Source organism: Salmo salar, chromosome ssa05 (genome assembly GCF_905237065.1).
Source record: "Salmo salar chromosome ssa05, Ssal_v3.1, whole genome shotgun sequence".
Lineage (NCBI taxonomy): Eukaryota > Metazoa > Chordata > Actinopteri > Salmoniformes > Salmonidae > Salmo > Salmo salar.
Genome location: NC_059446.1, coordinates 91,853,836 through 91,871,335, shown reverse-complemented (window position 1 = coordinate 91,871,335; position 17,500 = coordinate 91,853,836). Strand labels below are relative to the sequence as shown.

At 46.5% G+C, this 17,500-nt stretch overlaps 1 protein-coding gene across 1 annotated transcript in view; it reads left to right on the top strand.

The window, feature by feature from the left end:
- LOC106606155 (CUB and sushi domain-containing protein 3) overlaps window positions 1-17,500 on the top strand; it is a 492,730-nt gene that overhangs the window by 178,054 nt on the left and 297,176 nt on the right. Inside the window, 5 exon segments of the mRNA XM_045717778.1 lie at window positions 1,495-1,683; window positions 7,812-7,928; window positions 9,698-9,913; window positions 15,564-15,752; window positions 17,491-17,500. The exon segment at window positions 17,491-17,500 is cut by the window's right edge and continues 160 nt beyond it. Of these exon segments, the coding sequence (XP_045573734.1) occupies window positions 1,495-1,683; window positions 7,812-7,928; window positions 9,698-9,913; window positions 15,564-15,752; window positions 17,491-17,500 (721 nt within the window).

The window sequence follows — 17,500 nt, the reverse complement described above, 5'->3', positions numbered from 1 at the left end:
TAACAACAGATCAGCCAGATATGAAATATCATACAGCTGTTAGATCTAGCCAAGGCTGATCAGCCAGATATGAAATATCATACAGCTGTTAGATCTAGCCCAGGCTGATCAGCCAGATATTAAATATCATACAGCTGTTAGAGCTAGCCTGACCAGCCAGATATGAAATATCATACAACTGTTAGAGCTAGCCTAGGCTAATTAACATGAATTAGTCACAAACTGCTACTACTAGAATTGGTATAATTTGCTTGAAGCCCTCATGCAGTCTTTTTTTAAATAAATCATCACTGTGTGTTTATTTCATGAACGTAACTCCAACATATATTTTTTATCATTTATTTTCCTCAGCCTCCTGTGGCCTTGAAAAATGCTCACTCTGATCATGTGAAGATATTTACATACATAGCCCTGATTGGCTGATAAGGATGTTCTAGAGCCCACCCCCTTACCCAGATGAACAGCCATTGGTCTATTATAAAGAGCTCTCCTTATGACATCATAAAGTAGGCCTAACCCACCTGAACAGCTTGAAATTCCAACACATTTTATTCAAACAGCTCCTACTCAAAAAGGGAATTATCATAATTTTCGCAATTTCCAAGTATTATTTTGACCTCATAGGGTGGAAGTATAATTTTTTTTAAAAACAGTCAAATCAGGGAGGGTGTGGGGTGGGTTGGGTATATGAGGTGATTGGGGTGGGTGGTTGGGAGGCGGTTGGGGTGAGTGGACTGAGGTATGGAGGAGAGGTAGGGAGGGTTTGGGGAGTGGATGTGTTATGTAGAGGGAGGAAGGGAGGGTGGTTGGGATATGGTAAAAATGTTGTACTTACATTGATGTAATTAAAAAAAATTCAATAAAAAAATATATAAAAAACAAACATTTTTAACTGCACTGCCCCTTTAAATATTTTGACCTGAGAACTACAACAAAGACAATAGCTAAATGGAATGGAAGTTCTGTTCAGATTAAAATCAATGTGGAAATTAGAGTTGGCATTCAAAACATTCTCATTTGATTAGTTAATTAGCTAGCTAGCTAACATTAGCATAAATAGCTAGCTACTTCTGTGCAAATTATGTTTTTTTTTTAGCTGTAATCTAAAGAAACGCCTGGGAATGTGTTTATAGTTGAACTTTTCTGTAAGTTTTTCCTTAAAATGTGTAGCTCAAAGCTGCAGATGTTTTTAGCACCACAAGAGAGACCGACTGGATCTTCAGCTGCTCGCTGCCAACTGAGCTGATACCAAGAGCACAGCAGAGCCCAGAGCACGTTGTGTGTTACGCTCAAAACGGTCCATGAGGAAACAGATACCTTTTGGGTGAAAAAAAATTATGGAGATGCGATTAAATGCGCCCCCCTCCTCAAAAAATGTTTAAAACAATGTACGGTGTTAAAAAATAAATGCTAAAGTTAAGGCGTTATTAGCACGTTAACTTGAACAGGCCCTAATGTATAAATAATAATTTATTTTACCTTGGCTCCTACCAGTTGTGACGTTGGACACATCATCATGCATGGACCCTGGGATCCCGGTGAACGGCGTGCGGTACGGCCATGACCTGGCCATCGGGTCCACAGTGTCGTTCCAGTGTGACCAGGGATACAGGCTCAGTCATGAGGAACCACTGGTCTGTGAGACGAACCACTGGTGGAGTCATCCTCTGCCCACATGTGATGGTATGTTAGCCTCTATAACAGGGGGATTACAATCTGAACCTACAAGGTCCGGACAACTGCTGCTTTTATGTTGTACCTAATAATTAATATCACCCACCTGGTGTCCCAGGTTTAAATCAGTCCCTGATCAGAGGGAAATCACCCACCTCGTGTCCCAGGTCTAAATCAGTCCCTGATCAGAGGGGAATCACCCACCTGGTGTCCCAGGTCTAAATCAGTCCCTGATCAGAGGGGAATCACCCACCTGGTGTCCCAGGTCTAAATCAGTCCCTGATCAGAGGGGAATCACCCACCTGGTGTCCCAGGTCTAAATCAGTCCCTGATCAGAGGGGGAATCACCCACCTGGTGTCCCAGGTCTAAATCAGTCCCGGGTAAAAAAACTGTAGAACTGGCTTCAAGGTCCAGATTGATGTGAGGGTGCTATGTTATTTATAGTGGATGGTATGTTACTAAATAGATAATTAATCTTTATTTATCATCTCAATTATGTATAGCCTTGCCCACTGCCCACATATGGTTTAGATTATAATATGTGTAATCTCTGGGTTTAGATCATAACGTGTGTAATCTAGATTAAGATATACTGGTGCAATCTGTATTCACTTTAGCCAACTCCCGCTTTAGCCAACTCCCGCTTTAGCCAACACCCGCTTTAGCCAACTCCCGCTTTAGCCAACTCCCGCTTTAGCCAACACCCGCTTTAGCCAACTCCCGCTTTAGCCAACTCCCGCTTTAGCCAACTCCCGTTTCAGCCAACTCCCGCTTTAGCCAACTCCCGTTTCAGCCAACTCCCGCTTTAGCCACCTTTGTCAGAATGGTTAGCTGAAGAACAGACCGATCTGGGAACAGGGTTCATATAATGGTATTCATATGGTTCAATCAACTCGTACCTTTTCACATGTGATGGTACATTACTAAAGAGATAATAATATTTTAGTTGTCGTCCCCACTTCTTACATATTTGTGTTTATTGTATAGGATAGAGAAAGAGAAGAGAGTGTGCTGAAATAGCAGTGGTCTGTATTGGTACACAGCAGTTCAACTGGTAGACCACCCTAGCAGTGGTCTGTATTGGTACACAGCAGTTCAACTGGTTGACCACCCTAGCTGTGGGCTGTATTGGTACACAGCAGTTCAACTGGTAGACCACCCTAGCAGTGGTCTGTATTGGTACACAGCAGTTCAACTGGTAGACCACCCTAGGCCACCAATAGATCATCAGCTTAACATGTCATCTCAATGAAGCTAGCCTGGTCCCATCTGGATGTGTCATCTCAATGAAGCTAGCCTGGTCCCATCTGGATGTGTCATCTCAATGAAGCTAGCCTGGTCCCATCTGGATGTGTCATCTCAATGAAGCTAGCCTGGTCCCATCTGGGTGTATCATCTCAATGAAGCTAGCCTGGTCCCATCTGGGTGTATCATCTCAATGAAGCTAGCCTGGTCCCATCTGGATGTGCTCCAGCCAACTCCTCTCTGCTGTGTTTGTTCCTTTGAATGCCAAACATGTAACCTTCTCTCCAGCATGGCATGACAACCATATTCAGACCAATCTGCTGCACATACAGATCTGGGCCCAGGGTTTAAGGATATTTATACGGTTCACCCAACACCTACTGGGTAGGGATTCCATTTTAATGTCACACCCTGGCACTATTCCTGCTGATGCTATACTTATGTCCTTGAATTAATAAACAGTCACTTTTCTTGTTTTCCAGAAATGCACCAAGGAACTTTTAAATATTCCAGTGGCGTATTTGGTAGATGGTCCCAGTCACCACACCTGCACAGGGACGATGTACTAGAGAGAAAGGGTGGGAGGAGGTTGGCAGGGGGTAGAGTCATAGGGCTTGATGTACTAACACATGCTATACTGTACTGTAGTGTGATACTGTATTATCTATAAGGCCCGCTACACTTTACATCAAATAGTATATGATATAGAGGCAGAGTCTTCCAGTCACTCACCTCTCTACTGGGACAATATAATAGACATAGTTAATAGAGTCTTCCAGTAGGATGGTTGGGGGTTAGGAGGTAGGATGGTAGGGGTATAGGAGGTAGGATGGTAGGGGAAAGGAGGTAGGATGGTAGGGTTTAGGGGGTTAGGAGGTAGGATGGTAGGGGATTAGGAGGTAGGATGGTAGGGTTTAGGGGTTAGGAGGTAGGATGGTAGGGTTTAGGGGTTAGGAGGTAGGATGGTAGGGGATTAGGAGTTAGGATGGTAGAGGGTTAGGAGGTAGGATGGTAGGATGGTAGGGGGTAGGATGGTAGGGGATTAGGAGGTAGGATGGTAGGGGATAGGAGGTAGGATGGTAGGATGGTAGGGGTTAGGGGTTAGGAGGTAGGATGTAGGGGGTTAGGAGGTAGGATGTAGGGGGATAGGAGGTAGGATGGTAGGATGGTAGGGTTTAGGGGTTAGGGGGTAGGATGGTAGGAGGTAGGATGGTAGGATGGTAGGGGTAGGATGGTAGGTCGGATAGGAGGTAGGATGGTAGGATGGTAAGGGGTTAGGAGGTAGGATGGTAGGGTGTTAAGACGTAGGATGGTAAAGTGTTAGGAGGTAGGATGGTAGGGTGTTAGGGGAAAGGAGGTAGGATGGTAGGGTGTTAGGAGGTAGGATGGTAGGGTGTTAGGAGGTAGGATGGTAGGGTGTTAGGAGGTAGGACTTAGGATGGTAGGGTTTAGGGGGTAGGATGGTAGAGGGTTCGGGTAGATGTTGCTACTGAGGGTGGAGAGTGTAGGGGGTAAGGGTAGATGCTGTTACTGAGGGTGGAGAGTGTAGGGGGTAAGGGTAGATGTTGTTACTGAGGGTGGAGAGTGTAGGGGGTAAGGGTAGATGTTACTGAGGGTGGAGAGTGTAGGGGGTAAGGGTAGATGTTGTTACTGAGGGTGGAGAGTGTAGGGGGTAAGGGTAGATGTTGTTACTGAGGGTGGAGAGTGTAGGGGGTAAGGGTAGATGTTACTGAGGGTGGAGAGTGTAGGGGGTAAGGGTAGATGTTGTTACTGAGGGTGGAGAGTGTAGGGGGTAAGGGTAGATGTTACTGAGGGTGGAGAGTGTAGGGGGTAAGGGTAGATGTTACTGAGGGTGGAGAGTGTAGGGGGTAAGGGTAGATGTTACTGAGGGTGGAGAGTGTAGGGGGTAAGGGTAGATGTTGTTACTGAGGGTGGAGAGTGTAGGGGGTAAGGGTAGATGTTACTGAGGGTGGGGAGTGTAGGGGTAAGGGTAGATGTTGTTACTGAGGGTGGAGAGTGTAGGGGGTAAGGGTAGATGTTACTGAGGGTGGAGAGTGTAAGGGGTAAGTGTAGATGTTACTGAGGGTGGAGAGTGTAGGGGGTAAGGGTAGATGTTGTTACTGAGGGTGGAGAGTGTAGGGGGTAAGGGTAGATGTTGTTACTGAGGGTGGAGAGTGTAGGGGGTAAGGGTAGATGTTGTTACTGAGGGTGGAGAGTGTAGGGGGTAAGGGTAGATGTTGTTACTGAGGGTGGAGAGTGTAGGGGTAAGGGTAGATGTTACTGAGGGTGGAGAGTGTAGGGGGTAAGGGTAGATGTTGTTACTGAGGGTGGAGAGTGTAGGGGGTAAGGGTAGATATTGTTACTGAGGGTGGAGAGTGTAGGGGGTAAGGGTAGATGTTACTGAGGGTGGAGAGTGTAGGGGTAAGGGTAGATGTTGTTACTGAGGGTGGAGAGTGTAGGGGGTAAGGGTAGATGTTACTGAGGGTGGAGAGTGTAGGGGGTAAGGGTAGATGTTGTTACTGAGGGTGGAGAGTGTAGGGGGTAAGGGTAGATGTTACTGAGGGTGGAGAGTGTAGGGGGCAAGGGTAGATGTTGTTACTGAGGGTGGAGAGTGTAGGGGGTAAGGGTAGATGTTACTGAGGGTGGAGAGTGTAAGGGGTAAGTGTAGATGTTACTGAGGGTGGCGAGTGTAGGGGGTAAGGGTAGATGTTGTTACTGAGGGTGGAGAGTGTAGGGGGGTAAGGGTAGATGTTACTGAGGGTGGAGAGTGTAGGGGGTAAGGGTAGATGTTGTTACTGAGGGTGGAGAGTGTAGGGGTAAGGGTAGATGTTGTTACTGAGGGTGGAGAGTGTAGGGGTAAGGGTAGATGTTACTGAGGGTGGAGAGTGTAGGGGGTAAGGGTAGATGTTGTTACTGAGGGTGGAGAGTGTAGGGGTAAGGGTAGATGTTACTGAGGGTGGAGAGTGTAGGGGGTAAGGGTAGATGTTGTTACTGAGGGTGGAGAGTGTAGGGGGTAAGGATAGATGTTGTTACTGAGGGTGAACTCATATACTAATGTACTAGTATGTATGAAATGTATCCATTCACTATTGTAAGTCGCTCTGGATAAGAGCGTCTGCTAAATGACTAAAATGTAAAATGTACTAGTGGAGTCTCTCTAATATCCCTCTACAGCTGCACATCAAGGCAGCCAATACAGTACTCCTGCCTGAGTCCAGGTGTGCCAGACACAAACCCACAAGCCTTGCCAAGTAACACTAGGCTCATGTCTTATTAATGACTTTATGTAAGTTCGGCTCATTAATTAAATATTTGATATAATTTTAGGAGGTAGGGTTTGATTCAGTGTCGCTTGCCTGGAGAGACTCGGTGTGTATCGCAAACGGCACCCTTATTCCCTTCCCTGTAGTGCACTACTTTTAAGCAGGACCCATAGGGGTAGTGCACTTACCATTTGGGATAGAGCTGAGGCCTCTAGGGTAGTGACTGCAGCTGTACAGCTCCAGGCATCATTATCATCCTCCAAAAACACTGCCTGGCATTCATTGGCATTCATTACTTAGAAAACATGTACTCTAGCCACCAAGTTCAACTTCAAATATTTGCCTGCCAGATGATGTGTTTCTGGAGGGCATCTGCATAATGCCAGCAGCCTGGCCGGGTTTAAAAAACCAAAAAAAGAAAAGAAAACATATTTAAAAAAATATATATATATTTTAAATTGTCATATTTGCCAAGTATTGTCCTTTAAAGAACATATGACCTTTTACACTGATAACAATACAATGACAGTCGGTAGAAAGCTGGTGGCTGGTGAACAATGGCTAATTAATCTGGATAAACTTTCAACTGGCTCTGACATTAACACCTTGGCCCAGTCGCCATTGAGAGGAGACTTTATCTCATTAACTTTGCTGTGGGGAGATAAAGAGCTCAGCAGTAGATGATGTCACTAAGGAAGACATGCACAGGATCATATTGATGATGTCACTAAGGAAGACATGCACAGGATCATATTGATGATGTCACTAAGGAAGACACGCACAGGATCATATTGATGATGTCACTAAGGAAGACATGCAAAATGTGTAGCTCATTTTGTAGAGCATGGTGCTTACAACACTAAGGGTTGTGGGTTTGATTCCTGTTGACCAACCATACAAAAGTGGGTTTGATTCCTGTTGACCAACCATACAAAAGTGGGTTTGATTCCTGTTGACCAACCATACAAAAGTGGGTTTGATTCCTGTTGACCAGCCATACAAAAGTGGGTTTGATTCCTGTTGACCAGCCATACAAAAGTGGGTTTGATTCCTGTTGACCAACCATACAAAAGTGGGTTTGATTCCTGTTGACCAGCCATACAAAAGTGGGTTTGATTCCTGTTGACCAACCATACAAAAGTGGGTTTGATTCCTGTTGACCAACCATACAAAAGTGGGTTTGATTCCTGTTGACCAACCATACAAAAGTGGGTTTGATTCCTGTTGACCAACCATACAAATGTGGGTTTGATTCCTGTTGACCAACCATACAAAAAAATGTTGGATAACAGTGTTCGCTAAATTCCATATATTATAGATGATGTATGTCAATAGTGGAGCATGAGAAGGATCATAGCATTAAGTTGACTAGTATTAGCATTGTGTATTAGCATCAGGCTAGCATTAGCATTGTATATTAGCGTCAGGCTTGCATTAGCATTGTGTATTAGCATCAGGCTAGCATTAGCATAGTATATTAGCGTCAGGCTAGCATTAGCATTGTGTATTAGCATCAGGCTAGCATTAGCATTGTGTATTTAGCACCAGGCTAGCATTAGTATTGTGTATTAGCATCAGGCTAGCATTAGCATTGTCAATTAGCATAATTGTCTCTCGTCATTCTCCAGCATCGTGCGGTGGGGACGTGAGAGGACCTGGTGGTATCATTCTGTCTCCTGGATATCCAGAACTCTACCCTAACTCTCTAAACTGCACCTGGACGGTGGAGGTCGGACACGGGAAAGGTAAGAAAGTAAAGAATATCCGGTCCTTTACTCAAAGCCCTTTTTTATACAAATGGACCTACAGAACTATGACAAGTGTGACAGTGTTACGTGTATGCCTCTATTAAAATTTACATTTTTATTTTATTTAACTAGGCAAGTCAGTTAACAACAAATTCTTATTTATAATGACAGCCTAGGAACAGTGGGTTAACTGCTGTGTTCAGGAGCAGAACGACTGATTTTTACCTTGTCAGCTCGGGGATTCGATCTAGCAACCATTCAGTTCTAACCACTAGGCTACTCTACCGTCCCTCCACTCTAACCACTAGGCTACCTGCCGTCCCTCCACTCTAACCACTAGGCTACCTGCCGTCCCTCCACTCTAACCACTAGGCTACTCTACCGTCCCTCCACTCTAACCACTAGGCTACCTGTCGTCCCTCCACTCTAACCACTAGGCTACTCTACCGTCCCTCCACTCTAACCACTAGGCTACCTGCCGTCCCTCCACTCTAACCACTAGGCTACTCTACCGTCCCTCCACTCTAGCCACTAGGCTACCCTGCCATCCCTCCACTCTAACCATTAGTTTACCTGCCGTCCCTCCACTCTAACCACTAGGCTACCCTGCCATCCCTCCACTCTAACCACTAGGCTACCTGCCGCCCCTCCACTCTAACCACTAGGCTACCTGCCGTCCCTCCATTCTAACCACTAGGCTACTCTACCGTCCCTCCACTCTAACCACTAGGCTACCTGCCGTCCCTCCACTCTAACCGCTAGGCTACCTGCCATCCCTCCACTCTAACCACTAGGCTACCCTGCCATCCCTCCACTCTAACCACTAGGCTACTCTACCGTCCCTCCACTCTAACCACTAGGCTACCCTGCCATCCCTCCACTCTAACCACTAGGCTACCTGCCATCCCTCCACTCTAACCACTAGGCTACCTGCCATCCCTCCACTCTAACCACTAGGCTACTCTACCATCCCTCCACTCTAACCACTAGGCTACCCTGCCATCCTTCCACTCTAACCACTAGGCTACCTGCCATCCCTCCACTCTAACCACTAGGCTACCTGCCGTCCCTCCACTCTAACCACTAGGCTACCTGCCGTCCCTCCACTCTAACCACTAGGCTACCTGCCATCCCTCCACTCTAACCACTAGGCTACCTGCCATCACTCCACTCTAACCACTAGGCTACCCTGCCATCCCTCCGCTCTAACCACTAGGCTACCTGCCGTCCCTCCACTCTAACCACTAGGCTACCTGCCGGCCCTCCACTCTAACCACTAGGCTACCTGCCATCCCTCCACTCTAACCACTAGGCTACCTGCCATCCCTCCACTCTAACCACTAGGCTACTCTACCGTCCCTCCACTCTAACCACTAGGCTACCCTGCCATCCCTCCACTCTAACCACTAGGCTACTCTACCGTCCCTCCACTCTAACCACTAGGCTACCTGCCATCCCTCCACTCTAACCACTAGGCTACTCTACCGTCCCTCCGCTCTAACCACTAGGCTACCTGCCATCCCTCCACTCTAACCACTAGGCTACCCTGCCATCCCTCCGCTCTAACCACTAGGCTACTCTACCGTCCCTCCACTCTAACCACTAGGCTACCCTGCCATCCCTCCGCTCTAACCAGTAGGCTACCTGCCTAAATCTGTTGTATCAGATTTCACCATTCGAAGAGCTTTAAAAGTCAGAAATGTTAATGCCATCCCAATCTGATGATCTGATTTTTCTTCTTCTTCTCTCTGTTCTGCTCTGTTCAGGGGTCCAGTTCATGTTCCATTCCTTCCACTTGGAAGATCACCACGACTACCTTCTGATCACTGAGAACGGCAGCTTCGTCGTGCCTTTAGCTCGCCTCACCGGCTCCGAGCTCCCAGCGCCCATCAACGCAGGCCTCTACGGGAACTACAAGGCTCAGCTTCGCTTCATCTCAGACTTCTCTATTTCCTTTCAAGGATTCAACATCTCTTTCTCAGGTAAGAGAGGAGAGAGAGATAGGGGGAGGGGAGGAAGGGAGAAGGATAGAGAGAGGAAGGGAGGGAGGGAGGGAGGGAGGGAGGGAGGGAGGGAGGGAGGGGTGAAGGGAAAGCGAGAGATAGAGAGAGAGAGTTAGAGAGAGTTAGAGAGAGTTAGAGAGAGAGAGAGATAAGGGGAGGGAGGGAGGGAGGGGTGAAGGGAAAGCGAGAGAGAGAGAGAGAGAGTTAGAGAGAGTTAGAGAGAGTTAGAGAGAGAGAGAGATAGGGGAGGAAGGAGAGGAAAGGAGGAAGGAGGGAGGGAGGGAGGGAGGGAGGGAGGGAGGGAGGAGGGAGGGAGGGAGAGGGAGGGAGGGAGGGAGGGAGGGAGGGAGGGAGGGAGGGAGGATAGGGAGGGGTGAAGGGAAAGCGAGAGTTAGAGAGAGAGAGTTAGAGAGAGAGAGTTAGAGAGAGAGAGAGAGTTAGAGAGAGAGAGAGAGAGAGAGTGATTGAGAGTTCCTACATTCATTCAGTGATGAGATCAGAAGAGTTAAGATCTTGGTAAAGCACATAGAGTAACATGTACTGAAGGGAGAGCCATTTATCAGTGAGGGCTAGAGCAGGCTTAAGGCTGGACTGAAGCTCTGAGACTGATGATTCAGGATGGATCAATATTGTAAACCAAGGTCAAGTACAAGGAGCCTGTCAGAGATGGGGTGCATCCCAAATGTTACCTTGTTCCATATGTGGTCCACTACATTAGACCAGGGTCAATAGGGGATGTGGTCCACTACTTTAGACCAGGGTCAATAGGGGATGTGGTCCACTACATTAGACCAGGGTCAATAGGGGATGTGTTCCACTACATTAGACCAGGGTCAATAGGGGATGTGGTCCACTACATTAGACCAGGGTCAATAGGGGATGTGTTCCACTACATTAGACCAGGGTCAATAGGGGATGTGTTCCACTACATTAGACCAGGGTCAATAGGGGATGTGGTCCACTACATTAGACCAGGGTCAATAGGGGATGTGGTCCACTACATTAGACCAGGGTCAATAGGGGATGTGGTCCACTACGTTAGACCAAGGTCAATAGGGGATGTGGTCCACTACATTAGACCAGGGTCAATAGGGGATGTGTTCCACTACATTAGACCAGGGTCAATAGGGGATGTGGTCCACTACATTAGACCAAGGTCAATAGGGGATGTGGTCCACTACATTAGACCAGGGTCAATAGGGGATGTGTTCCACTACATTAGACCAGGGTCAATAGGGGATGTGTTCCACTACATTAGACCAGGGTCAATAGGGGATGTGTTCCACTACATTAGACCAGGGTCAATAGGGGATGTGGTCCACTACATTAGACCAGGGTCAATAGGGGATGTGGTCCACTACATTAGACCAGGGTCAATAGGGGATGTGGTCCACTACATTAGACCAAGGTCAATAGGGGATGTGGTCCACCACATTAGACCAGTGTCAATAGGGGATGTGGTCCACTACATTAGACCAGGGTCAATAGGGGATGTGGTCCACTACATTAGACCAGGGTCAATAGGGGATGTGGTCCACTACATTAGACCAGGGTCAATAGGGGATGTGGTCCACTACATTAGACCAGGGTCAATAGGGGATGTGGTCCACTACATTAGACCAGGGTCAATAGGGGATGTGGTCCACTACATTAGACCAAGGTCAATAGGGGATGTGGTCCACTACATTAGACCAGGGTCAATAGGGGATGTGTTCCACTACATTAGACCAAGGTCAATAGGGGATGTGGTCCACTACATTAGACCAAGGTCAATAGGGGATGTGGTCCACTACATTAGACCAGGGTCAATAGGGGATGTGGTCCACTACATTAGACCAGGGTCAATAGGGGATGTGGTCCACTACATTAGACCAGGGTCAATAGGGGATGTGTTCCACTACATTAGACCAAGGTCAATAGGGGATGTGGTCCACTACATTAGACCAAGGTCAATAGGGGATGTGTTCCACTACATTAGACCAGGGTCAATAGGGGATGTGGTCCACTACATTAGACCAGGGTCAATAGGGGATGTGGTCCACTACATTAGACCAGGGTCAATAGGGGATGTGGTCCACTACATTAGACCAGGGTCAATAGGGGATGTGGTCCACTACATTAGACCAGGGTCAATAGGGGATGTGGTCCACTACATTAGACCAGGGTCAATAGGGGATGTGGTCAACTACATTAGACCAGGGTCGATAGGGGATGTGGTCCACTACATTAGACCAGGGTCAATAGGGGATGTGGTCCACTACATTAGACCAAGGTCAATAGGGGATGTGTTCCACTACATTAGACCAAGGTCAATAGGGGATGTGTTCCACTACATTAGACCAGGGTCAATAGGGGATGTGTTCCACTACATTAGACCAGAGTCAATAGGGGATGTGGTCCACTACATTAGACCAAGGTCAATAGGGGATGTGGTCCACTACATTAGACCAGGGTCAATAGGGGATGTGGTCCACTACATTAGACCAGGGTCAATAGGGGATGTGGTCCACTACTTTAGACCAGGGTCAATAGGGGATGTGGTCCACTACATTAGACCAGGGTCAATAGGGGATGTGGTCCACTACATTAGACCAGGGTCAATAGGGGATGTGTTCCACTACATTAGACCAGGGTCAATAGGGGATGTGGTCCACTACATTAGACCAGGGTCAATAGGGGATGTGGCCCACTACATTAGACCAGGGTCAATAGGGGATGTGGTCCACTACATTAGACCAAGGTCAATAGGGGATGTGTTCCACTACATTAGACCAGGGTCAATAGGGGATGTGTTCCACTACATTAGACCAGGGTCAATAGGGGATGTGGTCCACTACATTAGACCAGGGTCAATGGGGGATGTGGTCACACACTTGTTAAATTAACGTTGTTTCCACATCATTTCAATGAAATTGAGTTGAACCAACGTGGACTAGATGTTGAATTGTTGTCTGAGCCCAGTGGGCAGGGAACAGGGTGTAATTTGGGATGCGCCCATCATGAAGGCTGTCCAGGTGAATCTCCTGAGGAGATGACTGCTAATGACCCAAATGGCACCCTATTCCCTATGTAGTGCACTACCTCACGGCCCATAGGGCTCTGCTGAAAAGTAGTGCACTACATAGGGAATAGGGGGGCATTTTCAATGCAACCATCAAGCAGGCTGTCCTGGGGAATATCCAGAGGAGAGGACTGTAGTCTGTCTGTTGGTCTGTCAGAGTGAATGGGACTAACTTCTGCTTTATCAGAGTGAATGGGACTAACTTCTGTTCTATCAGAGTTAATGGGACTAACTTCTGTTCTATCAGAGTTAATGGGACTAACTTCTGTTCTATCAGAGTTAATGGGACTAACTTCTGCTTTATCAGAGTGAATGGGACTAACTTCTGTTCTATCAGAGTTAATGGGACTAACTTCTGTTCTATCAGAGTTAATGGGACTAACTTCTGTTCTATCAGAGTTAATGGGACTAACTTCTGCTTTATCAGAGTGAATGGGACTAACTTCTGCTTTATCAGAGTGAATGGGACTAACTTATGTTCTATCAGAGTGAATGGGACTAACTTATGTTCTATCAGAGTGAATGGGACTAACTTCTGCTTTATCAGAGTTAATGGGACTAACTTCTGCTCTATCAGAGTTTATAGGACTAACTGCTGCTTTGTCAGAGTGAAAGGGACTAACTTCTGCTCTATCAGAGTTAATGAGACTAACTTCTGCTCTATCAGAGTGAATGGGACTAACTTCTGCTTTATCAGAGTGAATGGGACTAACTTCTGCTTTATCAGAGTGAATGGGACTAACTTCTGCTTTATCAGAGTTAATGGGACTAACTTATGTTCTATCAGAGTTAATGGGACTAACTTCTGCTTTATCAGAGTGAATGGGACTAATTTCTGCTCTATCAGAGTTAATGGGACTAACTTATGTTCTATCAGAGTTAATGGGAATAACTTCTGCTTTATCAGAGTGAATGGGACTAACTTTACATTTTACATTTTAGTCATTTAGCAGACGCTCTTATCCAGAGCGACTTACAAATTGGTGCATTCACCTATAATATCCAGAGTTAATGGGACTAACTTCTGCTCTATCAGAGTTAATGGGACTAACTTCTGCTTTATCAGAGTGAATGGGACTAACTTCTGCTTTATCAGAGTGAATGGGACTAACTTCTGCTCTATCAGAGTTAATGGGACTAACTTCTGCTTTATCAGAGTTAATGGGACTAACTTCTGCTTTATCAGAGTGAATGGGACTAACTTCTGCTTTATCAGAGTTAATGGGACTAACTTCTGCTTTAAGAGAGTTAATGGGACTAACTTCTGCTCTATCAGAGTTAATGGGACTAACTTCTGCTTTAAGAGAGTTAATGGGACTAACTTCTGCTTTATCAGAGTTAATGGGACTAACTTCTGCTCTATCAGAGTTAATGGGACTAACTTCTGTTTAATCAGAGTTAATGGGACTAACTTCTGCTTTATCAGAGTTAATGGGACTAACTTCTGTTCTATCAGAGTTAATGGGACTAACTTCTGTTCTATCAGAGTTAATGGGACTAACTTCTGTTCTATCAGAGTTAATGGGACTAACTTCTGTTCTATCAGAGTTAATGGGACTGGAGATATTACGACTAGAGAGATACAGACTACAGAGATACAGACTACAGAGATAGAGAGATACAGGCTAGTGGTATACAGACTAAGATAGAGACTAGAGAGATACAGACTAGAGAGATGGAGACTAGAGAGATACAGACTAGAGAGATACAGACTAGAGAGATAGAGACTAGAGAGACTTTAGTGATAGAGACTAGTGATAGAGAGATAGAGACTAGAGAGATGCAGACTAGAGAGATAGCGAGATACAGACTAGAGGGATAGAGAGATACAGACTATTGATATACAGACTTGAGAGATAGAGACTTGAGAGATAGAGACTAGAGAGATACAGACTAGAGAGATACAGACTAGAGAGATACAGACTAGAGAGATAGAGAGATAGTGACTAGAGAGATACAGAGATACAGATTAGATGGTACTAACTTCTTCTCTATCAGAGTTAATGGGACTAACTTCTGCTATTGAAACAGCCTGGCTAAATGTTTGCCTCCTGCTCATCAGAGAGGGAAGAGTAACTTGGTGCAGCAACTCATGACTATTCATGGTCTTACCCCAAGAGTGTGTTCTGTGTGCATACTGTAATTATCATCTATAGATTGTCCTGCTTATAATTCCTGCCCACTACCTTTTATTAACCTTTGATTAGATTGACTGGTTTAGGTAATGTAGCCACCAGCGTCAGAGCTTTTGTTCAGCAGAGTTGAACGAGCGATGTCCTTATGGGTTTCCCACTTTTCCCTTTCCCTTCCTTTCACCATGTTGTTCCTTGTTATTAACCCCCCCAAATGACTTCCCCTCTTTCCTAATTCATCTTTCCTCGCTTCCTCTCTCCTCGGGACCCCAAACTGCATTGGAGGAGGAGATCCGTGGTCTCCTCAGCTCAGACTTCCTTCTCCAATGTGTTTTAGAGAAGGAATTCAAGGAGAGAGGATGTGATGAATCAAGGAAAGATGACTTCTTGTTGTTGTTGTTGAGAAAGACCCTGTGTTGTTTGGTTGTTTCCTTAGAGTATAATCTGGAGCCGTGCGAGGACCCGGGGACCCCCAGGTTTGGCTGGCACACAGGCATCAGCTTTGGCATCGGAGACTCGCTGGTTTTCTCCTGCAATACGGGCTATCGCCTGAAGGGGGCGAGGGAGATCTGGTGCCTGGGAGGCGGACGCCGCATGTGGAGTGCCCCTCTGCCAAGGTGTGTGGGTACGTGGCCAGCTGCTTTCATTTGCTTATTGGCTCTGTGTGGACTGTGCATAGGACAATGTATATACAAGTGTCTATTTATAGCAGAGGAGAAAAGTGGACAACAGGAGGAATGGATAGCTACTGTATTCTGTATATGGCTCTAGGTATACGGTCTCAGACAGGGTCCTCGATCCTGCTTCAGTCTCTCTAGTCTCTAGGTATACGGTCTCAGACAGGGTCCTCGATCCTGCTTCAGTCTCTAGGTATACGGTCTCAGACAGGGTCCTCGATCCTGCTTCAGTCTCTAGGTATACGGTCTCAGACAGGGTCCTCGATCCTGCTTCAGTCTCTCTAGTCTCTAGGTATACGGTCTCAGACAGGGTCCTCGATCCTGCTTCAGTCTCTCTAGTCTCTAGGTATACGGTCTCAGACAGGGTCCTCGATCCTGCTTCAGTCTCTAGGTATACGGTCTCAGACAGTGTCCTCGATCCTGCTTCAGTCTCTTAGGTATACGGTCTCAGACAGGGTCCTCGATCCTGCTTCAGTCTCTCTAGTCTCTAGGTATACGGTCTCAGACAGGGTCCTCGATCCTGCTTCAGTCTCTAGGTATACGGTCTCAGACAGGGTCCTCGATCCTGCTTCAGTCTCTAGGTATACGGTCTCAGACAGGGTCCTCGATCCTGCTTCAGTCTCTAGGTATACGGTCTCAGACAGGGTCCTCGATCCTGCTTCAGTCTCTAGGTATACGGTCTCAGACAGTGTCCTCGATCCTGCTTCAGTCTCTCTAGTCTCTAGGTATACGCTCTCAGACAGTGTCCTCGATCCTGCTTCAGTCTCTCTAGTCTCTAGGTATACGGTCTCAGACAGTGTCCTCGATCCTGCTTCAGTCTCTAGGTATACGGTCTCAGACAGGGTCCTCGATCCTGCTTCAGTCTCTAGGTATACGGTCTCAGACAGGGTCCTCGATCCTGCTTCAGTCTCTAGGTATATGGTCTCAGACAGGGTCCTCGATCCTGCTTCAGTCTCTAGGTATACGGTCTCAGACAGTGTCCTCGATCCTGCTTCAGTCTCTCTAGTCTCTAGGTATACGCTCTCAGACAGTGTCCTCGATCCTGCTTCAGTCTCTCTAGTCTCTAGGTATACGGTCTCAGACAGGGTCCTCGATCCTGCTTCAGTCTCTCTAGTCTCTAGGTATACGGTCTCAGACAGTGTCCTCGATCCTGCTTCAGTCTCTCTAGTCTCTAGGTATACGGTCTCAGACAGGGTCCTCGATCCTGCTTCAGTCTCTCTAGTCTCTAGGTATACGGTCTCAGACAGTGTCCTCGATCCTGCTTCAGTCTCTCTAGTCTGTATCTCTCTAGTCTGTATCGCTCTAGTCTCTGTTTTTCTAGTCTGTATCTCTCTAGTCTGTATCTCTCTAGTCTGTATCTCTCTAGTCTGTAACTTGAATGTAATAATGATATTGTGAATGAAAACTGTAGGGATTTCAGAAGTGTACTCAAACTGTTATCCAACGTGTGCTGTTAGACCGCTTTTTCACAGTACTGATGATGACGCCACGGTGACAGCGAGGAAAGGAAACAGACTTTGAAAACTATAGCGATTAGAAATAGCCTTTTCGGAATGCATTTGAACTCTCGATGTTTGCTCAGTGTAATGATACACCGAATCTATCCGTTACAGGGAAACATTACAGACGTTGAAGAGAATTCTCTCGTTTGGTCACTTTATTCTACGCTGTGTCTTTGTCCTGTAGCGGAGTGCGG